Source organism: Oryctolagus cuniculus, chromosome 13 (genome assembly GCF_964237555.1).
Source record: "Oryctolagus cuniculus chromosome 13, mOryCun1.1, whole genome shotgun sequence".
NCBI classification, from domain to species: Eukaryota; Metazoa; Chordata; class Mammalia; order Lagomorpha; family Leporidae; genus Oryctolagus; species Oryctolagus cuniculus.
Window position 1 is genome coordinate 75,467,018 of NC_091444.1, and position 26,012 is coordinate 75,493,029.

The 26,012-nt window shown below is 44.5% G+C and overlaps 2 protein-coding genes and 1 long non-coding RNA gene across 8 annotated transcripts in view; 1 reads left to right on the forward strand and 2 right to left on the reverse strand.

Annotated features, from left to right (window-relative positions):
* Positions 1-797, reverse strand: part of TAF3 (TATA-box binding protein associated factor 3) — a 211,643-nt gene extending 210,846 nt beyond the window's left edge. For 2 of the 3 annotated variants that reach the window (XR_011381579.1, XM_002717345.5), the window contains exon 1: positions 401-797. Coding sequence is in view for 1 of the 3 variants with exons in the window: in XM_002717345.5 (XP_002717391.4) it covers positions 401-797 (397 nt within the window). In the remaining 2 variants the exon portion in view is untranslated. The remainder of the gene's footprint in view (positions 1-400) is intronic. The other variant, XM_051821564.2, reaches the window with a different exon arrangement.
* LOC138845009 (uncharacterized) lies at positions 1-23,109 on the forward strand. The gene is made up of 4 exons (XR_011381580.1): positions 1-139; positions 6,453-6,537; positions 7,272-7,405; positions 22,628-23,109. It is a non-coding gene; the product is annotated as an uncharacterized lncRNA (long non-coding RNA).
* The window catches only part of ATP5F1C (ATP synthase F1 subunit gamma), a 23,215-nt gene continuing 15,019 nt past the window's right edge, over positions 17,817-26,012 (reverse strand). For 2 of the 4 annotated variants that reach the window (XM_008268068.4, XM_070055767.1), the window contains exons 5-9: positions 25,778-25,921; positions 25,607-25,671; positions 24,514-24,669; positions 23,542-23,638; positions 17,817-17,959 (exon numbers count right to left, since the gene is read on the reverse strand). In XM_008268068.4, coding sequence (XP_008266290.1) covers positions 17,956-17,959; positions 23,542-23,638; positions 24,514-24,669; positions 25,607-25,671; positions 25,778-25,921 — 466 coding nt within the window. In that variant the 3' untranslated portion in view covers positions 17,817-17,955. Of the gene's footprint in view, positions 17,960-18,597; positions 18,635-23,537; positions 23,639-24,513; positions 24,670-25,606; positions 25,672-25,777; positions 25,922-26,012 lie in introns of those variants that run through there. The other 2 variants (XM_008268067.4, XM_002717326.5) reach the window with 2 other exon arrangements.

Sequence of the window (26,012 nt, forward strand, 5' to 3'; positions counted from 1 at the left end):
ACAACTAGTTGTAGTAGTTTGCGGCAAGGGAGGAAAAGGACCTGGGCAGAAGAGGGTGTAGGGCATTCTGGGGATGGGTGTACCCGCAGCAAACACGAGACAATGAGAAATACCGAGGCACCTTTCAGAGAGGGGAGAGGTAAGAGGGTGCGGGAGCCGGGAGCGGAGACTGGGCTCCGGGCTGGTGGCGGGAAGTTAGCGGATGGGAAAGAGGCACCAGGGGATGACTAGAGTTTCCAGCGGCAGTGGAACCCCAGGGCTGTTGGAAGCCTAGACGATAGCTGATCTCGGGGCGGGGTGCAGAACGCAAAGCCCGGGGATGCGGAGAGAGGAACGGGGAGACTGAGGTGTCACTCGTGACTTACCGGGGCAGCCCTCCCTCACCCAGCCCGGTACTCACAGAGCTCAGAGTACCGATGGCAGCCCCGGCCCAGCTGCTGCAGATAGCGCTGCAGCACGTCCGTGAGGAGGTGGCAGGCGCTGAGCTGCACCGAGTCCCAGCCCAGCGCCTGGCAGATCTGCGCCACCGAGACCCTCAACAACGACCTGGAGTAACTCTCGCACATCCCGGTGTGTGGACGCCACCGCAGCCCTTGCTGCCACTTCTCTCCAGCCCCGCCGCCTGACCTTAGCAGAGTTCTCGATTCATCCTTTAGGGCCCCCGCGGCGGGGAAAGCGTCCCCCAGACCCCGGGCAACCACCTCAAAACCCCAGCAGCAAGGAGCGCGCCAGCCTGAGAGCCGCCATTTTGGACTCGCTCCGCCTCCCGCTGGACGGCCGCCGGGGAGAGGCAGCATGAGTCAAATACCGATAGCGCCGATGAGAAAGCTCCGCCCTGTAGGGGGAGCAAAGCGAGGGTCTCGATATCGATTCTCGGGTCTGAATGTCGACCGGAAACTGGCGATGCGAGGCGCAGGTGGGAGATGTATTCTGGGGCGGCAGGTGGCAGGGTTCCTGGGTTGGGGGGCTTTCACCTGGGGGAGAAGGAAGAGGAAGTCGTTAGCGTTTTAGGGGTAGAAGGGTTAACATTAGTACAGAGTTATAAGTTTGGGGAAGAGGAACTTGCTGCTCAAAACGCGGATCTGATCCTGTCTTGCCTGTGCTTTTTGGCATGCTAGCTGCCGTATACGTTAAATGAAGTCCAAGCTGTTCTGCATGTCATTCAAAGCCCCTAATACTAGGGCTGCCAAATTACTGGGGGCTCCAAAGAACTCACTAGCCGGGATCAATTAATATTGTCATACGGTTTTTTTTTTTTTTTAAATCGAAATCCACGCCCACAGTTCTCATTTCATACTAACTCCAGCCCTGCTTCCAATCATGCTTAAAAAAAAAAAAAAGCCAGGTGGGCTGTTCATGGTGGGGGTGGGGAGCGGTGGGGTGGACATTGCCAGCGACAGTGACCTGTCCAGGGAATGGGGTATTCAGTTGCCTACAGAGGCCTTAAGTAAGCGACACGAGTGGAGTACCCTGAGAACCGTTGTCTGCTCCAAAGCCTTCTGCCACTTTCAGGCAAACATTGTTGGATCTTTTCAAGATGCCAGAGATTAGGGTGTTCTGAAATGTATCTTGATTTTTAAATATTGGAAACACAATTTAAAAGTATTTGTTTGGAAGCAAAACTCATCCCTCTGTTAAGCTGCGCACAGCACATGGGTAGCCAGGTTGGAATGGCTGACCTACTCAGTTTGTTAGGCATGCACTGTGTGTTTACCACATCCGTTTATGAGGCAAGCGCAATAAACTGAGTTTCTGAGTAGCTTTGTATTCCTTCTATAGGGACTATTCCAAAACCTTGAACATAGTGCTCAGTTTTTAAAAAAAATTTTTGAAAACCCAATTGATGTGAAAATATGATGCATCAGCAAAATGACAATCTGCAGAGAAGGAGCAAGACGCTAGGTGAAAGATGTCTATGGTGTTTACCAACGCTTTTGTCTCCAAGACTATCAGGAACCTTTTTGATACTTACATCAATGGGAACTTGTCAATTTTAGCCTTACCTGACCGTTTTGTTGCACGTTCATAATATTCAGCAGTTCCTTAATTTATGAACTCTCTGGAACCTTGGATTTCACAAATAGTTTCCACACCCATTCTGGGTGTTCCTTTTCTTCATTCACCTGTGCCTAGGGATGTGGGGATTGGGTGGGGGAAACTGGCAATGCGAGGCGCAGGTGAGAGATGTATTCTGGGGCAGAACATTTTGGAACATTTCAAATCTACAAAAAAGTTGAAACAGAAAAGTTTAAATACAGGTATACACTTTCATCTTCATTGACCCATTGTTAACTTTTTGCCATATTTATTATGTCTTTGGCTGTATGGATACACACACACTTTTTTTCTTTCAGAAGTTTGAAACTAAGTTGCAAACTTCATGACACTTAACCTGCAATACTTTGTGTGTGTGTGTGTGTGTGTGTGTGTGTTCCCAATAGGAGAACATTCCTCATAACCATATGTATGACTATATGTTACAGGTTTGGTAACCAGGGAAGCCAACTGTAAGATGGAGATGAGTTTGCAGAAGTTTTATCTAGAAGTTCTTCTGAGATACCTTCTGTGGAAGGGAGGGTACAGAGGCAGGACTGCAAGGTGCTGTCAGGGTAAACCTCAGCCAGTCCCATAGAGAGTGCTGAGGGGGGGATACCCTTCAGAGTTACCTTAACTTGGGACTTGGAGGCTGGTCCTTGTATTCCTATGTTGACAGGTCACTGTGGCATGACTTCAGTCCTGGGGGAGGGGGCTCTGAGCAGTGCATGACAACTCTCAGGCGCTCCACCCATTGTTCCCTTGAATCAATTTCTTGGTGTCAGTTCAAGAAGTAGCTCCTCCATGCTTCAGGAGGGGCCTCTTCTGTGTCAAAAGAGGAAGATCAAGAGACTAATTACAGGGCCGGCGCCGTGGCTCAATAGGCTAATCCTCCACCTTGCGGCGCCGGCACACCGGGTTCTAGTCCCGGTTGGGGCGCCGGATTCTGTCCCGGTTGCCCCTCTTCCAGGCCAGCTCTCTGCTATGGCCAGGGAGTGCAGTGGAGGATGGCCCAGGTGCTTGGGCCCTGCACCCCATGGGAGACCAGGAAAAGCACCTGGCTCCTGGCTCCTGCCAGGATCAGCGCGGTGCGCCGGCTGCAGCGGCGGCCATTGGAGGGTGAACCAACGGCAAAAGGAAGACCTTTCTCTCTCTGTCTCTCTCTCTCACTGTCCACTCTGCCTGTCAAAAAAAAAAAAAAAAAAAAGACTAATTACAACCCCTACTTCTGCAGCCTGGCCTCAGTTGGTACTCCTCGTCTTCCTCCTTGACTGCCCATTGGATGTTTCTCTCACCCGTCTTCTGGTGGAGTGACCCAGACCCTCCTACGCAGTGGTTCTGAGCCCCTAATTTCCATGTCCTTTTCAGACTGTGGCCGCTGAACTAGCCTATGGACCATTAAAATCGGGCATGAGGGTACCAGAACAGAGCACCTAGGTGCTGGGCAGTCCTTGATTCCTCACTGTAATGGTAGCCTGACATTCTCCTGTTAATCAGGGTTCACTGCTCCTGCCTGTGAGGGAACTCCCCACTTTGCTGCTGTCTCCTGGCCAAAATGTCCAAGGATGGCTGATACTTTAGCAGGACCCCAGGATGTGTTCCTGATGAAAGAAGTCCCCCCTTTTAGAAATTGGACCTACATCTGAAGAACCCAGTTTTAGGTACGGAAAGAGCAATTCCACACCCCCTCCTCGGGGGTGGGGGGTCACTGAAAGTAATAGTAAGTGGAGGAACTGGCCTCTACCCCGTATCATCTGCCTGTTGGGAACCCAGCCTCATGGAAAGGTCGTTGACTTAAAAGGCGCACAGCATTGTGGGGGATTGCAGCCCTGGATACCATGCACCAGTGCTTCACATGCTATTCATTGCCTGTGAGCTGGTGCTTTAGCTGTGCCCACAATAAGGTCTTTCTGTTGCTCTGCCAGGCTGACACCTTCTGTGTGGTATGGCATGTTTTAGGACTAGTGGATTTCATGGCATTGTGCCTGCTTCCCCACCTGCTCTGTAGTAAAATAGGTTCCTTATACTGATGCAGTATGATATGGGACATCAGTGGATCCAACATCGTAAGCAGGAAAGACAAATCCATATCTAGAATATGTGTCCATTTCTTATCAATACAAATAGCTTTCTAGGATCACTTGCGAGCAACCTGTTCTTGGAGAGTCCTACAGAGTTTGCCTAGGATACCATAACAAAATACTTAGTCAGAATTTATTTTCATGCCATTGTAGAAGATGTCCAAGATCAAGGTGATAACAGTTTGGTTTCTCCAAAGGCCTCTCTGATTCATTTGCATCTGACTACCTTCTTCACATGTGTGCATAACCCCTGGTGTGTCTCTCTCTCTCTCTCTCTCTCTCTCTCTCTCTTAAAATTATTTATTTGAAAGGCAAAGTTACAGAGAGGCAGAGAGAGAGAGATCTTCCATCTGCTAGCTCACTCTCCAAATGGCTGCAATAGTGGAGCTGGGCCAATTCAGAGCCAGTAGCTTCTGGGTCTCCCACCTGGGTGCAGGGGCCCAAGCACTTGAGCCATCTTCTGTGGCTTTTCCAGGCCATGGCAGAGAGCTGGATCAGAGGTGGAGGAGCCAGGTCTTGAACTGGCAGCCATATGGGATACTGGCACTACAGGTGGCAGCTTTAACCACTAGGCCACGGCACCGGCCCCAACCTGCTGTCTCTCTCTCTCTCTTTTTTTTTTTTTTTTTTTTTTTTTTTTTTTTTTTTTTGACAGGCAGAGTGGACAGTGACAGAGAGAGACAGAGAGAAAGGTCTTCCTTTGCCATTGATTCACCCTCCAGTGGCCGCCGCGGCCAGCGCACTGCGGCCAGTGCACCGCACTGATCCGAAGCCAGGTGCTTCTCCTGGTCTCTCATGGGGTGCAGGGCCCAAGGACTTGGGCCATCCTCCACTGCACTCCCGGGCCATAGCAGAGAGCTGGCCTGGAAGAGGGGCAACCGGGGCAGAATCTGGCGCCCCGACCAGGACTAGAACCCGGTGTGCCGGCGCCGCAAGGCGGAGGATTAGCCTATTGAGCCGTGGTGCTGGCCCTGCTGTCTCTTTTTATGTGGACACCAGTGGAATTAGGTCATTCACTCACTCATTTCCCCTTATTGACTAATTTAAAGGCCCTATCTCCACATCCAGTCATGTTATGAGGTAGACCTGGGGTTACAACTTCAACATAGGCATTTTGGAGGGAAATAATTCAGTCCATCACAGAGAGTTAGTGCTGGTTGGCAAGCTGGCTAAGCTCTGACCATGGAGAATTGGTCCCCTCACTGCTCTCTTTCAGGGCCACACAGAGTGAGGCTACCTCTTGGTCCTAGTCCATTTTTGACTTGCAGCCTGAACCAACACATCTGTGAATAAACTTGGCTTCTGTCTTTCCTGATCCTCTGATCGTAAGGAACTTCCATGCAGCCGTTGGCCCAATATGAAGCGCAGGAGCTGGTGTCACATGAATGCAGGCACTGGGGTCCAACCTGCCTTGTCGTGTAGTTTATATCCTGTGGGCCCTGTTCCTGATACATCCTGCAGGTACCTTTTGTTTCATGGTAGATTGCTGCTGCTAGGCTCAACATTTTCACTTGGTGGGTCCATCAGAACCCAGCACATGATGGGCAGTTCTGGTTTCATGACTACTGGTGGTCCCATGATCTTTACCATAGCCCAGCAGCATGTAAGGACATATTTTCCTTTTTTTTTTTTTTTTTTTTTTTTTTTTTTTTTTTTTTTGACAGGCAGAGTGGACAGTGAGAGAGACAGAGAGAAAGGTCTTTCTTTTCCATTTGTTCACCCCCAATGGCCACCGCCCTGATCCGAAGCCAGGAGCCAGGTGCTTCCTCCTGGTCTCTCATTAGAGTGCAGGGCCCAAGCACTTGGGCCATCCTCCACTGCACTCCCAGGCCACAGCAGAGAGCTGGACTGGAAGAGGAGCAACCGGGACAGAATCCGGGTGCCGGCACCGCAGGTGGAGGATTAGCCTAGTGAGCCGTGGCGCCGGCCAGGACATATTTTCCTAAAAGCATATAACCCTCCACTTCATGTGCTATGACCTTTACTCTACACCCCTGGTGAGAAACACATTGTGATCCACCTTTTAGGGCTTGCTATAAACTCCCATGCGGAGTATTTCCCACTTTGGATGCCTACCAGGTTACCTGGCCCAGATAAGAGGGATTGTACCACTGCCTGAGCCTGCGGCAGAAACCTTCCCTGCTCTGGGCCCCAAGTCAGAATTGACCTTTTAGGTCATCACTATGGCAGACAGCAGAATTCCCAGGTGTGGAATATTCTGCTTCCAGAATCAAAGAAGCCTAAAAAGCCTGGTGAAAAGCCTAAGGAAGCCTGGTGCTTCCTTCTTCCTGGTGGAAGTTGCAAGGGACAATCATGTACTTTCCTGTTGTTTTGCAGAAATCGCCAGCATGCCCCCAGACCCTAAAAGTCTTACACAAATGATGGACCTCTGGAGCACCTGTACCTTACCATCACCCTTAAGGTAAGGTATTAACCACTTCGTACTCTTCCAGTATGATTAGCATGATAATGTCGGCACGTAGCCCTGTGTGATGTTTTGTGAGTCACTCAGCCAGTCCAAATCTCATGAGACTGTACGTGACAAAGGGTGGGAGAATTAACATAGCTCAAAATGTATCCTTTTTTTTTTTTTTTTTTTTTTTTTTTTTTTTTGACAGGCAGAGTGGATAGTGAGAAAGAGAGACAGAGAGAAAGGTCTTCCTTTGCTTTTGGTTCACCCTCCAATGGCCGCCGCGGCCAGCGCACTGTGGCCAGCGCACCGCACTGATCCGAAGGCAAGAGCCAGGTGCTTATCCTGGTCTCCCATGGGGTGCAGGGCCCAAGCACTTGGGCCATCCTCCACTGCACTCCCGGGCCACAGCAGAGAGCTGGCCTGGAAGAGGGGCAACCGGGGCAGAATCTGGCGCCCCGACCGGGACTAGAACCCGGTGTGCTGGCGCCACAAGGCGGAGGATTAGCCTATTGAGCCATGGCGCCGGCCTCAAAATGTATACTTTTAACTGTCCCAAGTGACTTTAAATTAATTCTGCTCCTTTCTATTTGGGGTGGAAAAGCTCACTTTCACCAAGCAATGGACGCATTGTAAGTGCCTGAGACAGGGCTTGTCTATCTTGGTAAAGATGCCACATCTGGCATAGCAGCTGCACCCAGATTACTCCTTGCCTGAGTTTACAGTCGTTCACTCTTGTCCCTCAGGATGCATCTGATACTTGCAGGAGCCAGATGTCAAATGAAGTGGAGAAATAACGGGACCACTGCCCCAGCATACTTTTGGTCTTGAAGCATGGCAATTTCTGCCCCTGCTCCCAGCTGCAGGGACACTTTCAAAGGTGTGTGCTCTGCCTTCCCACTCCCACAGGCCAAGGAACCAACGTAGGGGTTGTGCCAACATCCCAGTATGTCGATTCCGGTGAAACATTCAGGAGTCATGGAATTGACCACTCAGTGGATCTATAAACCCAGAGACCCAGTGTGCACTGGGCCAAGTATCAGTTGGCCTCATATGTCCTCCATCTAATAGGTGGCCCTGGTTTCATTTTCAACTCAGCCTCCTTGCATTCAGTAGTTTCCAAATTGTGAGTATTGCCTTTTGCTAATGGATGGTTACCTGAGGTAATGGCTGTGGATTCCTTGGTGGAAGGGTGGGGTCATAATCCATTGATGTTACAACATTCTTCCTCTTAGCTTCTCCTTCAGTTAAGAGTTTCAGTCTAGAAATTGGCCAGGTCTCATGACTGGTTATTGAGCTGTCACCTGAATTATTTTGATTGTACAGATTGAACAGCTCACATGTCCACTGCTCATCTATTTCACCCAGGAGGCCTTTGCACTATGAACCATCTTCATAATTGAACAGGCAAGCCCACCTCTCTGATTTCCCACCCCTCACTTGTGGTAATTGCATTCACCTGGCTTCCGACTCCTAAGCACTGCCACCTTGCCTCTGTTGTTTGCGAGCCCTGGAATATCCTACACACTGATACATCCTACCAGCTTGTTTCCACTCTCAGAACGCCCCAGTTCACCAACTGGGGAAAGTTTTACAACTTGCACATTTAGGAACTGCTACCCTGTGCCAAGCAGCACCTTTGTGATCCATCTGCTACCAGCACTGAAGTCCTTGCGGCCAACCAGGAGGGAGATCCAGCTCCAAAATCCCATCTTGGTCTTTGCTCTCCCAGACCCCTCTGTAACAAACTGACCCACACTAAACTCCCCCAGAAGGCAAGTGTGCAGAGGCATGCCCTTGGGATTACCACGGGGGGACAGGAGAGGAGCAGAAGGGCAGGGCAGGAAGCAGGCCTGGGGGAGGAAAATGTTGGAGGAGGAGAGGGAAGGGGAAGGTAAGAAGGGGAGAGGAGAGAAATGGGGAATGAAGGAAAAGAAACAGCTGGGGTAAGGTGACAATGGGTCACATATCACATTCAAGGAAGGCCTCAGCCAACCCCCAGAGAGCTTGGCCCTTGCCAATTGTCTTGAGTCAGGCAGGCGGACTTGGCCTTTATGGTCTCATTGATCAGGTATTTGATGTCTGCTGCCGCAGGAGATGGCCACAGCCTTGGGCAAGGTGATTACTAGTAGAGTTAATTCCAAAGAAAGTTGACAACTAAGGGCTCTGTGTTGACAGGATTCCCAATAGCCAGCGGAACAAGTCCTCAGTCCTGAAGGAGGATCTGATGACACATCACAACTTCCACTACGTCGTAATTCCACGATCACATTCAAATTTAAGATTAATATAGTAATATCCAGAAGGAAGCACATTTGCAGGTTTTGCTGTTGTGCCCAAATGCATGTTATACCATTATTTTTAAGATTTATTTAATTGAGAGGCAAAGTTACAGACAGAGGGAGAAACAGAGAGGTCTTTCATCTGTTGGTTCACTCCCCAGATGGCTGCAATGGCTGGTGTTGGGCTACTCCAAAGCTGGGAGCCAGGAGCCTCCTCCAGGCCTCTGATGGGGGTGCAGAGGCCCAAGCACTTGGGCCATCTTGCACTGCTTTCCCAGGATAATTAGGGAGCTGGATCAGGAGTAGAGCAGCCAGTACTGGAACCGGCAGCCATATGGGATGCCACTGCCACAGGCAGAGGCTTAACCTACTATGTCACAGCACTAGCCCCATTTTATAGCTATTTTTATTTTTAAATTCAGCACCAAATCAAGAATCACTCATTGCACTTAGTTGCCATGTCTTTCTCTTCAGCCTTTTTGAATTAGATCAGCCCTCTGGTTTTATTTTTGTTTATGACTATTGTTGTGTGGTATTCATGACACATTTTGCAAAGGCCAGGAGAAATGTCTCACAGTCTTTGTCTAATGGTTTCCTCACTTGATTAGGTTTGGTGAGAATATGAGTACTCCCACACAGGTCAATTGTACCTGCTGCTGTTACACATCAGAAAGTCAGGTTGTCCCTTATTGGTGACACCGTTCGATCTGGTAGCTGCCAGATCTCTCCACTGTAAAGTCGCCCTTTCTTATTTTGAATTAACGAAGTAATCTGTAAAGTGGTATTCTGAGATGATTTGAAAAACCTGCTTCTCCCCCGCCTTCCACCCCGGTGGTTTTATTGGCATCCGTTTCTGATCTGTTACTACATGAACGCCTGTACTGGTGATTACAAAGTGATTTGTCCAGTTCTGTCATTTCCCTTGCATTCATGAGCAGGCATTCTTCTGTAAAGAAGATGTCCTCCTCCTTTTCTGGTATCATTACCTGGTCAGAGTCTCTTTTTTGGAAGGGGGGAGGTGTTGAAGTGTTACAGTTTATAACCATCTCATGATTCTCTCCATCCTTAAATTCTCTTGGATTTGCCCAGGAGAAGCCCTTTCAAGCCAGCTGTGCTATTCTTGTACTGTGACACTATCAGTCATTGACCACTTCCTTACTTGTGTGCCACTAGATTTTCTAGGCTCACCTTGTACTGTTTTCCCTGCCCTAGATTTGAGCGAGTTGACCTTCATTACTGCAGGGGTATCATTGCATTAGGGGGGCCTTGGAGTGGACAAACCCAGCAAATACATGTATTTTAAAGTCAGACTTTAAAATAAATAAATCTTTTCTAAAAAAAGTCATAAAGTGTATTTTAAGTACACACTGATGCCTTTGTTACAAATGTAAAACTATGTATTCCTTTCCTACTCTCATTATTTTTGTCTCCATTTGCTTTTCCCTCAAAGTGAGAACTGTGGCTTCAGTAATATCACAAATTTGTTTTGTCCTGCAATACCTCTGCCTGTTTGTTCTCTGTTCATGATTCATCCCAGTGGTTGTAATCGTTAGTTATCTGCAGATGACTGCTTGCTGCAACACTTTGGCATTTTCCCTGAGCGTCATACTAGCATAACTACACATAATGACTAATGTCTGGCTGGATGTCCCATATAGAACTCTAATTGAATATGTTTGATGTGAGTATCCAAAACTACACTCATCACTCGCTCTCTGTTTTTTGATGTCTACTTCAGGGAAGGAGGAACTGTGTTCCTCTGTACTGATAAATGCCCAGTTTATAGCACAGTACCTAGCAGGTAGTCAGGACTCAGTGAATAAATGCCTTTTAGAACAATTCACCTTGCCACGGTGTATATAATAGATTACTTTGTGAATATACAAAAACACCCACCACACTGAATCACACACTTTAAAAGTGTAAATCTTATGGCATGTGCATTATACCTCATCATGCTGCTATTTTTAAAAAGAGGACTGACTGGATGTGAGAATATGGAGGCAAGGGAGAAATAACTTTTTGCAAGGGCTGAGCAATAGAAAGGAATAGTTGCTTTCCATAAGAGCACTGAGTAGAACTGTCTAGCAACTTAGTAGGACATAGATCTGAGACTGAAATTCCTTCTTGAGAGCAGAGCTGACTCAATACAAGAGCACAGATCCTTATGATACGCAGTCAAGGATGAAAAGAACCAGAGTAATGTGGCAAAGCTGAGCACTAGTTTAGAGAGCAGAGCTAGCACAAGGGTTACAGCTGGGGATGAGTGGACGCAGCGCCGACAAGGATGCTACTTTTTATTGTGTGGGCTCCGTGATTGCATGATTTTTAATCTTAAAGAGCTTTCTTTTGATTTTTATTTAATGAATACAAATTTCATATGTACAGCTTTTAGGGATATATATTTATTCCTCCCTCATTCCCACTCTCCCACCCCCACTCCCATCCCACCTCCTATTCCCTCTCCCATTCCATTTTCCATTAAGATTCATTTTTAATTGACTTTATATACAGAAGACCAACTCTATACTAAGTAGAGATTTCAACTATTTGCACCACACAGACACACAAAGTATAAAGTACAGTTTGAAGACAAGATTTACCATTAATTCTCATAGTATACCTCATTAAGGACAGAGGTCCAACATGGGGAGCAAGTGAACAGTGACTCCCGTTGTTAACAACTGACACTCTTATTTATGACGTCAGCGATCACCTGAGGCTCCTGACAAGAGCTGCCCAGGCTGTAGAAGCCTTTTAAGTCCACAATCTCCGTCGGTTTTTAAGACAGGGTCATATGCAAAGTGGAAGTTCTCTCCTCCTTTCAGAGAAAAGCACATCATTCTTTGATGGTCCCTTCTTTCCACTGGGGTCTCACTCATAGAGATCCTTCATTCAGAACCATTTTTTGCACTGTGTCTTGGCTTTCCATGCCTGAAATGCTCTCATGGTATTTTCAGTCAGATCTGAATGCCTTAGGGGCTGATTCTGAGGTCAGAGTGCTGTTTAGGGCATTTGTCATCTATGAGTCTGCTGTGTGGACTGCTTCCCATGTTGGAACTTTCTTAGAGAGCTTTCAAAAAATGTTTCTGAAAGCTGCATTTTGTAGTAAAGCAGAAACAAATGTTCATAAAGGGCAAATTTCAGAAAATGGGATTTGTAATCATGGAAACTCACTCCAGGAATATTAAAATGAACAGATCTAGCACTGTAGGTACTGTCTAGGTGCTTTCAGGAAAATAGGATGGCTATTAACATTATGTAATAAAGCTTACTAATAGAAAACAGTCATTGTAATTGCATGTTATGACCCTTAGCAAAACTAGAGGCTGCAACTCAGGGGGAAAAAAAGCCCTCATGCTTATTCAAGACTCCTTTCTATGTATCCAAACCACATGGCACAGTGCAAAATCTTTCCCAGCTAATCTTTCCAGATTTTTGTTGTCTTTCTCCTTCTATTAACAGTTCTCAGAATCTCCATTCGAACATCAGCTTTGGATTTTGCTTACTCTACTCTGTGACCTGAAATGCCTTCCCACCACTTTGCTCTAGTAATTTATTCTCTACTGTTCACACATTGGTCCTTGAGGTCTCAGTTTACTTATCACTTCCTCCAGGCTGGACTGCCTCTTCAGAGTCCCTCTAAGTCAAGTTGGGTATCCTTCCTATGTGCTCACCAACTCTCACATACTACATTTTGTCATCATCTGCTTATCTTTTCTCCAGACTATGAGCTCCTTCAGGGAAGTGTTTTATCTTTAGAGCGTAGAGTGGCAATACATAAAAGAGCACTAATAAATGCCATATTGAACTGATGATCACTTTACCTAGATCACAAATTTAACAACATACACAGCACACACCAGGTGTCAAATTCCAAGCACTTTATAAATATTAACTCATTTCATTCTCCTAACAACCCTGTGAAGTACTATTTTTAGTCTCCATTTTACAGATTGCAGAACTGAAAGTAACACACTCAAGGTTTCAATAAGGACTGAGCTAGCATTCCAACCAAGTTTGCTTCAAAGCCTACACTCCCAACCACTGTGCTACACATGGAACACTTATCTTCACTTATGTATAATTGGTAATGCAAATAAGTGCTTGTTCAGTCTTATTTCTCAAGACCCTAGGCTAGGTATGAAGGAAGTATGGAAGAGAAATGCAAATTTTCTAATGAAAATTACATTTCCCACCATTGGATATTACTTTCCTTTATACAGAGATGATCAGGTGGTATTTAAAAGTAGAGTACAAAAAACTGATAGGACAGTGTTAGCCAAGATCAATTACGCCAACTTCTCAAATTTTAAATAGCAACACAAATAAGTTGATGCCTCTAATAGACAACAAACTCCTGTTTCAATAAGAAAAATTTAAAAACTCAGTTTAAAAAATACAGGCAATTTTGTCTTTTGCCCATCAGATTATTGAGGCTTCAGTTTTAAGAGTAGGAAGAAATCTGTCTACCTTATACCCTGTTGATGCAAGCCTAGTCTTTTTGAGAGTACCTTGGCAGTGTCTATTTTAAAATGTAGTTGAGTCATTGATTTCACTTCAAATGGTCTGCAGAAATACAAGTGTACTCTTTGTGTCTGTCACTGTGCCTTTCAAATAAATAAGTCTTAAAAAAAAAACTCATACAAATGCAAAAAGATTTGCTCTAGGATGTTCATTCTACAACTCATAGTACTGGAAAATTGCAACTTTCTTCTATCAAGTTAGGTAGCTCTTTACCAACACAGAATGTCCAAGTTTAAAGCTATATGCATACGATCTTTTTCTTGCAATATCTTTCTGGATATTCACTTAAGGGTCATAAATAAAACAGATGTCCTGATTTCATTCACCCCACGTTGTACTAAAACTTTAACAGTGGATCTCCCCCCCCCCCCCCAAAAAAAAGATGAATTCATAAGGGTCAAGAGCTAAAGAGGAGACAATAGGAAAAAGTCAACATAATTTTGGAGGCTGGATCTTTTCCCCATGTGGCAGCTTTGGGCGACAGCTCCTCCCCAGTCCTGGCAGAAGCCTGGAGATTTGCTCCTAAGAATAAAAGAGGGTTTCTGGACTGAGGACCACTAGGCCCTGTAAGTGTTGCTGGTGCTTGTGCTGGCCAGAGGCGGGCCTAAGGTACTGCATGTTGAGATTCTTAGCTGATATCCCTACCTCCCTCACCCTAAGCTCGCAGATGCTGTTTCTCAGTGCTTTATTCTCCAAGGACAAGGTTGAAAGAATTTTGCCTGAATAATCTGCTGAGACAAGAGCAAAGACCTGAAGATACTGGCATTGGGGTGTGGTCCAATAAATGACCCCTCACTGAAGGGTTCAAGATCAAAGAGCACCACTCACAAGCACAGAGCTTCCAGTCAGTCTTGAACAAGGGCAGACAACCAGGTATCTGGGGAAAACTTAGAATAACAGGGACAAACCAGGGCCAAGTCACTTAGAATGGTTTTTGCATTTTTAAAGGGATATATAAAACAAGACAAGAAACCAAACAAGTTACAGAGATCTTATGTGACCCAATAGGCCTGAAATATTCACTATCTCACTCTTCACAGAAAAACTACCAACTCGTTAGAACATAGAAACTAGAAATGGTTTAAGAAAAACATCAAATGAAATTATCAATATATAAAGGTAATATATTAAGAAAATATTTTTTTTTTTTTGACAGGCAGAATGGACAGTGAGAGAGACACAGAAAGGTCTTCCTTTTCTGTTGGTTCACCTCCCAATGGCTGCTGCAGCCGGCGCACCGCACTGATCTTAAGCCAGGAGCCAGGTGCTTCTCCTGGTCTCCCATGCAGGTGCAGGGCCCAAGGACTTGGGCCATCCTCCACTGCACTCCTGGGCCACAGCAGAGAGCTGGACCAGAAGAGGAGCAACAGGGACAGAATCCGGCGCACTGACTGAGACTAGAACCTGGTGTGCTGGCGCCGCAGGCAGAGGATTAGCCTAGTGAGCCGTGGCGCTGGCCAAGAAAATATTTAAAGATGAATGTTTAAGAAAAAGGAAGTAATTAGAAAAGTAAAATCACTAGAAAGTAAATAGAAAAAAAAATCCTTGCAAACTATTAGAAAAAGATAAATGGATGGAAACTACAGATTTGCAGACCAGCCCAGTTCACCATCCCAAAAAACAAGTTTCAGAAAGATAGCCATAAGGAGGAAATCAATGAAATAATTCATGAAAATGTACTGGTGCCAACACTGGTGTAGCGGGTTGGACCACTACCTGTGTTACTGGCATCCAATAGGAGTGCTGACCCAGGTCCTGGCTGTTCCACATCTGATCCAGCTCCCTGCTAATGTGCCTGGGAAGGCAGCAGGTGCTGTTCCAAATACTTGGATCCTTGACACTCATATGGGAGACCTGGATGGAGTTCCAGACTCCTGGCTTCAGCCTGACCCAGCCCTGACCATCATGGCCGTTTGAGTGAATCAGTGGATAGAAGATCGGTTTCTCCCTCTCTGCCTCTGTAACTCTTTCAAAGAAATAATTCTTTTTGTAAAAAGTTCTGTTTAGGTTTTCTGAGACCGCGTTTCCATAGTTAATGGGCTAAACACAATATATATCCAACAGAATGTATAAAATTGGATCCACACTGAATCATCATGAAATTTCAGAACAGTGCAGGAGCTAAAAGGTTCCAGAGAAAAAAATACCATGAAAGTTAGAAATCAAATGGCTTCAGGGCTTTTGGAAAATCACAGGGACACTAGAAGACAATGAGCCAATACATTCACAATCCTGAAGGAAATAAATTTCTAACTTAGATCTATACCCAAACTCCTATTTCTGAGGACCCAATAGACTTTTTTTTTCCCCCAGATTTATTTGAAAGGCAAAGTTAGAGAGAGGCAGAGGCAGAGAAAGAGGTCTTCCATCCGCTAGTTCACTCCCAAATGGCTGCAATGGCCAGAGCTGAGGCCATCCAAAGCCAGGAGCCAGGAGTCTCTTCCAAGTCTTCAACACAGGTGCAGGGGCCCAAGCACTTGGGCCATTTCTGTTGCTTTCCCAGGCCACAGCAGAGAGCTGGATCAGAAGAGGAGCAGTCGGGACTCGAACTGGTGCCCGTTTGGGATGTCAGCACCGCAGGTGGTGGCTTTACCCACTAAGCCACAGTGCCTTCTCCACCAATAAACATAAAGACATACAGGTTCTTAAAAGTTAACTCCCATGGGGCCGGTGCCGCGGCTCACTAGGCTAATCCTCCGCCTAGCGGCGCCGGCACACCAGGTTCTAGTCCCGGTCGGGGCGCCGGATTCTGTCCCGGTTGCCCCTCTTCCAGGCCAGCTCTCTGCTGTGGCCAGGGAGTGCAGTGGAGGATGGCCCAAGTGCTTGGGCCCTGCACCCCATGGGAGACCAGGATAAGTACCTGGCTCCTGCCATCGGATCAGCGCGGTGCGCTGGCCGCGGCGGCCATTGGAGGGTGAACCAACGGCAAAGGAAGACCTTTCTCTCTGTCTCTCTCTCTCACTGTCCACTCTGCCTGTCCAAAAAAAAAAAAAAAAAAAAAAAAAAGTTAACTCCCATGACCTGGAGGATGTGTACAAGTAAAATAAATAGAAGCAATGTATGACAAGAAATGAAGCCCTACACAGGACATCTGGAATTCTCAGGATGGTAGATACAACCCAGGAGCCTAGGCCTGGTGTTGTGGTAGTGGGTTAAGTCGTTATTTGTGATGCGGGCATTTCCCATCATAGTGCTGGTTTCAATCCTGCCTCCTCTGCTGCTGATCTGGGTTTCATAATGTACCTGGGAGGCAACAGAAGATGACACAAGTACTTGGGTCCCTGCCACCCACACAGGGGACACAGATGGAATTCTTGGCTCCTGGTTTCAGCCTGCCCCAGATCTGCTTACTGTGGGTATTTGGGGAATGAACCAGTGGATGCCCAAGTACTTGGGTCCCTGCCCCATGTAGGAGTCACAGATGGAATTCCTGGTTCCTGGCTTTAGCCTGGCCCAGATCTGGATGTTGTGAGCATTTGGAGAGTGAACCAGTTGACAGGAGATCTCCATCTCTCTGCCTTTCAAATTAACAAATCGTTTTTTTTTTTTTTTTTTTTGACAGGCAGAGTGGACAGTGAGAGAGAGAGACAGAGAGAAAGGTCTTCCTTTTGCCGTTGGTTCACCCTCCAGTGGCCGCCGCACCGCGCTGATCCGATGGCAGGAGCCAGGAGCCAGGTGCTTTTCCTGGTCTCCCATGGGGTGCAGGGCCCAAGCACTTGGGCCATCCTCCACTGCACTCCCTGGCCACAGCAGAGAGCTGGCCTGGAAGAGGGGCAACCGGGACGGAATCCGGCGCCCCGACCGGGACTAGAACCTGGTGTGCCGGCGCCGCTAGGCGGAGGATTAGCCTAGTGAGCCGCGGCGCTGGCCCAACAAATCGTTTTTTAAAAAACCATTTACTTAACGGTTTTTAAAAATTAAGAGTGATATACATCTAACTTTTAAGTAAGGATGGGTTTTATATCTTTATATATTTTTTGCTTTTTGAAACTTATATATTACTTTTATAATACAATTAATTCCCTATTTTAAACAAAACAGAAAAAACCTGGTATGTTGATATGGCTACTTTAGTACATAGAATTGGTTTAGGCATTCAGTCTTAGCAGATATCTAAATGTATCATACTCAAATGTTTTTCTCAATGCTTGTAAAAAAAATCCTTAGAAGTTTATTTAGAGTAACTAAATGCCTGGAAATTCTGTATCCATTATATGAGTAACACCAAATGACTCCAGTAGCATTTTTACTTCATTTTGTTGACAGTTCTTTAAGGTTAAAAAAGGATGGAAGCCTGGGCTGAGGTTCTGGGCTGTGGCCCCTTAGCCACAAAGAGGGTAGCCTTTTTAGGGTCAGGAGAGAGCTACAAAATCAAACGATCCTCTTAAATGATCTTCCTCTCAAAAACTTTCATAGTAGCATATGTTAATATTTTTATATGGTTTAACAATATCTCATTTTGTAATAAGAGAAGACAGTGAGTTTCTTCTTGGAAGTTGTTTATTGTAAGATAATTTACAAATATCTTGCTGTCTTTAGTACACCAAACAATGCACCACGTTTCTTCTGACAGAGACAGCAGTAAGCTAAAAATAAAATCAGCTGGCTGAATTTTCCTTCGTTACCTGAAAAACAAAGTACAGAAAAGTAATAAGTCAAACAATATCTTTATGGAAAATAATAACATCAAAAGACAATACAAATTTAAATGTGTTTTTTGTCATCTGTGTGAATTGACTTTACATAATAAAATGTTACTATATACCAGGGGTTCCCAAGTTTTGGTCTAGGGAACTTTTCACAGGGTTTATGAGGACAACACTATTCTCATAATGTTACTTGTCTGTTTCTCACCTTCAAAGGCATACAATGAAAGTTTCTAGATGCACGAAATCACAGTAAAATCAATACAGAAAAAGGCAAGACTCTCACTGTCCTCTGTTAAATCAGACATTAAGGGGTAAAGGTTGAAAATCACCACTCTTTACCAACGTGTATTTAGTATCTCAAAATAATGCAATCCTCTATCCCTAAAAGCTATTTCCTGACATCTACATTTTCCTATGACAAACACATTTAATAAATGTAGAAAAAACCCCAGCCCACTAGCATTGCCCATATGTTCCCACAAGTTGGCTGCTACTATAAACCATCCTGTCAGTCTAAATTACTTAGAGAAGCAGTTTCATTATTGCTAAGCAGCCTCGGTTATATCTGGCTACATGTCTTTTCTAAGAGTATGGGAAGAATATGTGAACTTTACCTCTTGTCTGAGGACGGAACTTGATTTTCATTAATCCCTGGTTATTATATTAGAAGAAAAATACAAACACAAAACAAGCAAGTCAAAAAGCAATCCATGCCAGTTAATCATAGTCCATTTCTTTACTACTACCTTGAGTACATCATGTAAATACTTACCAAAATGTTTTCTCTAAAACCAACTCAATGATTGTTAAAAAGGTTGTTAAAAAAAAATGTTACAGAGTTCAATCTGGTTAGAGGCAATAAAAACATGTTCAGGCAAGTAGGCAATACTAAATATATAATCTAAATTAATATTTTACTACTAAATAGCCAAATGTGTTTAATTATATTAGATAGGTTATGAAAATTCAAGGCCACTCATATAGACAATCTGATCTTTGGACTCCACAGCTACTTTTCTATATAAGAATTCAAACCACCCTTCTAGAAAGTGAAAATTCAGGGGCCGGCGCTGTGGCATAGCGGGTTAAGCTTCTGCCTGCCCATATGGATGCCGGTTCGGATCAGCACAGCTCTGGCTGTTGCAGCCAACTGGGGAGTAAACCAGAGGACAGAAGACCTCTCTCTCTGTCTGCCTCTCCTTTTCTCTCTGTGTAACTCTGAATTTCAAATAAATAAATAAATCTTTTTTAAAAGAAGCAAAGAAAATGAAAATTCAATAGTAAATTTCCATCTGTCTGGATTCTTTTATAAATTCTCATTTTTATATCCAAAACCCCCTCCCCTTCCTCTCCCTTGATTTTGCTACTTTTAAGTCAAGCATCCCACATGCCTAATCCAGAAAGGAGAGCCTGATTCTCCATTTTGCAGGAGCTGGATCCTCAGGCTTTAAAGCTAACATTCGGTTTTTAAAGAGCCAAAACCAAAAGTGTTCTCCATCTCAGAAAGCCCCTGGCTCTCAGAATGCAGGTCTTTCTTCCAGGCCTCCTAACACTTCACATCCAAGAAGAAATCAGCTGAGCATTATCAGCAAGGATAATAAGGAATTATTATTTAATGCTTGTAATAGTCTGCATGTAATTTATTTTATTTGAGAGTTAGAGTTACAGACAGTGAGAGGGAGAGACAGAAAAGTCTGCCTTCCGTTGGTTTACTCTCCAAATGGCCACAATGGCTGGAGCTGCACCAATCTGAAGCTAGGAGCCAGGCGTTTCTTCCTGGTCTCCCACATGGGTGCAGGGGCCCATGGACTTGGGCCATCTTCCACTGCTTTCCCAGACCATAGCAGAGAGTTGGACTGGAAGTAGAGCAGCTGGGACTAGAACTGGCACCCATATGGGATGCCAGCGCTGCAGGTGGAGGATTAAACTACTGCACCATGGCGCCAGCCCCTGCTTGTTATTCTTGACAAGGTTGAGATGGAAGAAGAGTATATTAACCAAGTTTATCAAGCTGGATATCATTAGACTGCATTCTATGATGCTAACATTAATGACCAGGCTGGGATGTGAGTTAGTCCTAACAAAATCGTGCTTAGAAAGCAAAATAAAAGGGGTCAGGATGTGGCACAGCAGGTAAAGCTGCCACCTGCGACACTGGTGACACTCATATGGGCTCTGGTTTGAGACCTGGCTGTTCCACTTCCCATCCAGTTCCCTACGAAGGCTCCTGGGAAAGCAGAAGAAGATGGACCAAGTGCTTGGGGCCCTGTACCCACGTGTGAGACCCAGAGAAACTCCTGGCTTTGGCCTGGCCCAGCTCTTGGTTATTGCAGCCATTTGGGGAGTGAACCAGTGGATGGAAGACCTTTCCCTCTGCCTCTTTCTCTAACTCTGTCTTTCAAATAAATAAAATAAAATAATAAAAAAAAATAAGAGAAGGATGCTTAATTGATGGATCCAACCAGCAACTCATAAAACAGTCCCATGATTCAATCAGTATTATCCATCTCTCTGGCACTCTGCCTCATTTCTAATCTTGAGAAATAATTCCCAAGAACCAATTACAATGTCAGCCTAGGGGCCAGCCCTGTGGCATAGTGGGTAAAGCTGCTGCCTGCAGTGCTGGTATCCCATATGGACGCCAGTTCGAGTCCCAGATGCTCCACTTCCGATCCAGCTCTCTGCTATGGCCTGGGAAAGCTGTGGAAGATGGCCCAAGTCCTTGAGCCCCTACACCCCTGTGAGAGACGAGACTTGGAAGAGGCTCCTGGCCCCTGGCTTTGGATCAGCTCAGCTCTGACGGTTGCGGTCATTTGTGGAGTGAACCAGCGGATAGAAGACCTCGCTCTCGCTCCCTCTCTGTGTAACTTTCTGAATTTCAAATCAATAAATAAATCTTAAAAAAAAAAAAAAAGTCAAACTAACAATGAACCTTTCCCCAATTCTTACATTTTCACATATCCAATAAAATGTTATTTCTCCCCTTCTGAACTATACTTCTAGTTCCTTTTAAAAAAATTATTTATGTATTTATTTGAAAGTCAGAGTTAGAGAGAGAGAGAGAGAGATGGAAAAACAGAGAGATTTTCCATCCACTGGTTCACTTCTAAGCCTTTTTGGGAGCCCCACCATGGCCAGGGCTGGGCCAGGCTGAAGCCAGGAACCATAAGCTTCATCTAGGTCTCCCACGTGGGTGGCAGGGGCCCAAACAATTGGACCATCTTCCATTGCTTTTTCCCAGGCCATTAGTAGGGAGCTGAATTGGAAGTGGAGCCGCTGAGATACAAATTGGTACCCATATGGGATGCCAGCATCGCTGGCAGTGGCTTTACCCATTACAATGTTGGCCCCAAACTTCTATTTCTTAAAAGAAATATGGGATTTCATTCATTCAACAAACATTACTGAGGCGCTATGTACCACGTGATGGGGACACAAAAGTTGAGACATGGTCACATCCTATTCTCAAATAACACACAAATAAAAGGCAATTCCAGACAACCTTGTAAGGGCTAAGACAAAGAAAAGCTTAAGAGGCTAAAGACTACTTTGCTCAAACTATGGAGTGGGGCCAGAATCTGTGTCTAGGAGAGCAGCAGCAGATGGCCCAAGTGCTTAGACCCCAGCCACCCATGTGAGAGACCCAGATGGAGTTCCTGTTTCCTGGCTTCAGCCTGGCCCAGCACCAGTCCTAGCCATTGCAGCCAAGATCTCTCACTCTCCATCTCTTTTGTAACTGTCTTTAAAATAAATAAATAAATGCTAAACTTTTTTTTAATAAGTAAAAAAGAAATAAGGGAGAGTTTTCTGGAAGAAAAGGATTCTCCAAGCTCAGTTAGGAAGGATGAACAGCAGGGAGTCAGATGAAGAATTAAGACAGCAAGGGGAAGGGGAAAAATGACATTTCAGGCAAAAGCAAGAGTGCCATCATCTTAGGGGTGAGAAAGAACTAGATGTATCTAGAGAAGAGGTGGATAAAGGTGGCTGAGGTTCGAGAGAAACAAGAAAGGTAATTGTTAAGAGACTACATGGGAAAGAGTGTTGGGAGCCAGAAAACACAGGATCATATATATCAGGCTAAGTTGTTTTTGCAGGATGCTTATCTATAATAGAGAGTGGATTCAATCATTTTCCTTATCATATTCTGTTTTAAAAATTAGCAATTGGGGTTGGTGCTGTGGTGCAGTAGGTTAATCCTCCACCTGCAGCACCAGCATCCCATATAGGTGCTGGTTCTAGTCCCGGCTGCTCCACTTCCGACCCAGCTCTCTGCTATGACCTGGGAAAGCAGTAGAAGATGGCCCAAGCAATTGGGCCCCTGCATCTGCGTGGGAGACCCAGAATAAGCTCCTGGCTCCTGGCTTTGGATTGGCTCAGCTTTGGCTGTTGCAGCCATTTGGGGAGTGAACCAGTGATGGAAGACATTTCTGCTCTCTCTCTTTCATGAGAGAAATGACAAGGATCTGCATTAAGTAAACATGAAGAAGGAAAACAATTAAGGAGATATAACCCTACACGTTCCATCTTCCATCTCAATTACTTGTGTAAATGCTTGAAAGAGGTTATATCCTTATCACGGAACTTAAGCTTTGTACATGGCAGAGCGGGTGTTCAGCTTCATACTTTTTTTTTCTTTTTTTCCAGGTGAATCAGCAAGGAGCTGGATTGGAAATGGAGGAGGAGGGACTGGAAATAGACATCATATTAGCGGATCACAGAGTCCCAGCTGAGCTAAGCCCCCTCAAGATTTTTTTTTTTTTTTTTGACAGCAGAGAGAAAGGTCTTCCTTTTCCATTAGTTCACCCACCAAGGGCCACTGCAGCTGGCGCACCGTACCGATCTGAAGCCAGGAGCCAGGTGCTTCTCCTGGTCTCCCTTGCGGGTGCAGGGCCCAAGGACCTGGGCCATCCTCCACTGTTCTCCCGGGCCACAGCAGAGAGCTGGCCTGGAAGAGGGGCAACCGGGACAGAATCCGGTGCCCCGACCAGGACTAGAACCCGGTGTGCCGGCACCGCAAGACAGAGGATTAGCCAAGTGAGCCCTGGCATCGGCCCAGCTTCATACTTTTTAAAAGAAAACTCCCATATTAACTTTTGTTTCAAACATTAAAATATCTCAACAATCAAGAAGTTTTCTTGAGAAAAGCAGTTACTATCTTATGATATTGATTTCTAGCTTACTAACTAAAAATTCCTGAGCCCTACCATCATTCAAAACCAGTCCTGCAGCTCAGAAAGGTTGGCTTGAAATGCTTTAAATTCTAAAGATCTTTTTAATGATACTACCTACATCTTTGTTCCTAACACTTTAGGACACTGAAAAATAGAATAACTACAAGAAACTGTGCCTCAGTGTTTTAGTTGAAACATCAGAATATACTAAAGGAGTTCCATTTTACCAAATCTTTATATGCTAAGAGTAAGATGGTTAAGGTTTAGTAATAGATGATTTCAATTTTAACAGACAAAACAAAAAACTTTTAGGCATCCAAGGTTAAATAAGCAGACAGGGAGAAACGAGAAAAACCTCAAAGAAAGCAATAATCTATAATTACTTACAGAGCTGCAGCACCAGAGATAATTTCAATCAACTCTTTCGTGATGACAGCTTGGCGGGTACGGTTGAATGTCAAAGTCAGTTTGTCAATCATCTCAGCTAGAAAGTAAACCGAAAAGATTAGACAACAAAATCTAAAACTAAAAAAGAACAACTTGCTAATTAACTTGCTTCATTTAAAAAGAGACAGAGGTCAGCGTTGTGGCATAGTGGGTAAAGCCGTTGCCTACAATGCAGGCATACAATATGGGTGCCAGTTCAAGTCCCGGCTGCTGCACTTCTGACCCAGCTCCGTGTTTAATGGCTGGGAAAAAGCAATGGGAGATGGCCTGAGTGTTTGGAGCCCCTTACACCCACGTGGGAGACCCAGAAGCTCCTGGCTCCTGGCTTTGCCCTGGTCTAGCCCCAGTAGTTGCAACCATCAGGGGAGTGAATCAGCAGCGGATGGAAGGTTCTCTCTCTGTAACTCTGGCTTTCAAATATAAACAAAATAAATCTTCAATAAGAGATCCTATTTCTTTTTCTTTTTGGGTACCAAAGTTGGCCTTTTTTATTTATTTGAAAGGCATAGTTAGAGAGAGGGAAAAACAGAGAAAGAGACACTTCTATCTGCTGATTCACTCCCCAGGCAACAGCTGTGGCTGGGCCAAGCTGAAGCCAGGAGCTTCTTCAGGGTCTCTTCCATGTAGGTTTAGGGACTCAAGCACTTGGGTTGTCCTCCACTGCTTTCCCAGGCACATTAACAGGGAGCTGGATGGAAACTGGAGCATCTGGGACTCAAAATAGGATTCATATGGGATGCTGGTGCTGTAGGTGGAGGCTTTACCTGCAATGCCACAATGGTGGCCCCTCAAAAAAAAAAAAAATATTATGTTAACATTTTTAGTGTTACTCTGGGTAACAGACAGTTCAGCAGAGGATGCACTGTGCACACAAAAGCACTCTTGCTAGTCCTGCCTGGATCACGTGCTTACAAGCATTCTTGCTGGCGTTGTCCATGGCTGTCATTCTTGCACTCTGCTCACTGGTGGTAGACTCCTTCAGAGAGTAGTAGATGATGTTGGCCAGATTGTATTCTTGGTAATTTTGTAGCACATCAGCATCAACATCATCATAGATGCTCATGCTCTCTGTTAAAACAAGTGATAAATTTCTTTGAAGCCATACAGAACAAAAACTGATTTTTATCAAAACAGCTTGCTAGTGCCCAACCCTTTATAATAACCGAAAAAGAATCTATTTACATGATATAAATAGCATATTTTCAGCAAAATATAATGTACAAAGCATTTGATATATGAGCTCAGAGGCTTAACTTAAAAATAAGACCCTGACATTGAAAATAACAATGAATTTCACAGTTATGAAATCCAGTGCAGAGCATCTAGCAGTCCCCATCACAAGGCTAGCAAGCGCTCAATAAATGTTCAAAAAAATTAATGGAATGATTGAAAGCAGAATAGTGGAATTAAATAATTCTGATTTAGTCATTTGATTATTAGAGAAACATGAATGTGTCACTCTGGAAAGTGAGAAAGGAAGACATTTTTCTAAGCATATGAAAGTTTGTGAGAACTATAAGCTGTTATGAATTTTAGTTTTATTTAGGAGTACATTTCTAAATCCATTCATTAGGATAAAGTAATGCTATAGTATTGTATTTTATAAAATTTCAGATAGTACTATCATATCTTTTATTTTAGGTATTAAGAAAAAATAGCTAATTAAAAATGTTTCATTGGCTGAGCAAGGCATCCCAACTTCAAAAATTCTAAAATGTAAGGGTTTTGCCTTAGAAAAACAAAATTGGTTCTAGAATTTCTAGGGTGCTTCACTGGACAGTGATGACTTTACTCAAAAGATAAAATCAATGGGTTAACATTACGTTAGTTGTCAAGACTGTTCAAATATGTACACGATTTTGGTTGTATTATACTTGAGTCCCACACATAGATAAGTCAATTTAATCTTTGAAGACAGAAAACCCATCTAATGAGGACCCCAATAGATAAATATTTCCCTCTCAATTCTACATGCAAAAATACTTGTCATATAAAAAATACTTACCAGCACTTGCAATGGTATTAAGGGAAAAAATTGGCTTTTCTTCTGTCTTATAGGAGATTACAGACCTAGAAATGACAAAAGCATAAGTAAATCTCAAAATAACTTTTAAGCAGACATTTAGTTATTTTAAAATATGGACAAAAACATCTCTGATTTCTGTGTTTTTCTTACTTAAATCGATTAAAGATGATAGACCCTTCATCAAACTCATATCCAGAGTTTAATAATTCAAGAGCAATGACTGACGCATCTCCAAAAGTAGGGGGCTTTCTTCCAACTTCTTTGAATGTCACTAGAAACTGGTCAGAATGAGTCCTGTAGGAAAATCCAGAGATCACTTAAAATCATTTAAAAAAAACTCAGAGAACAAGTTAAAAACATTTTCATGCATCAAGTTTTCTTGGGG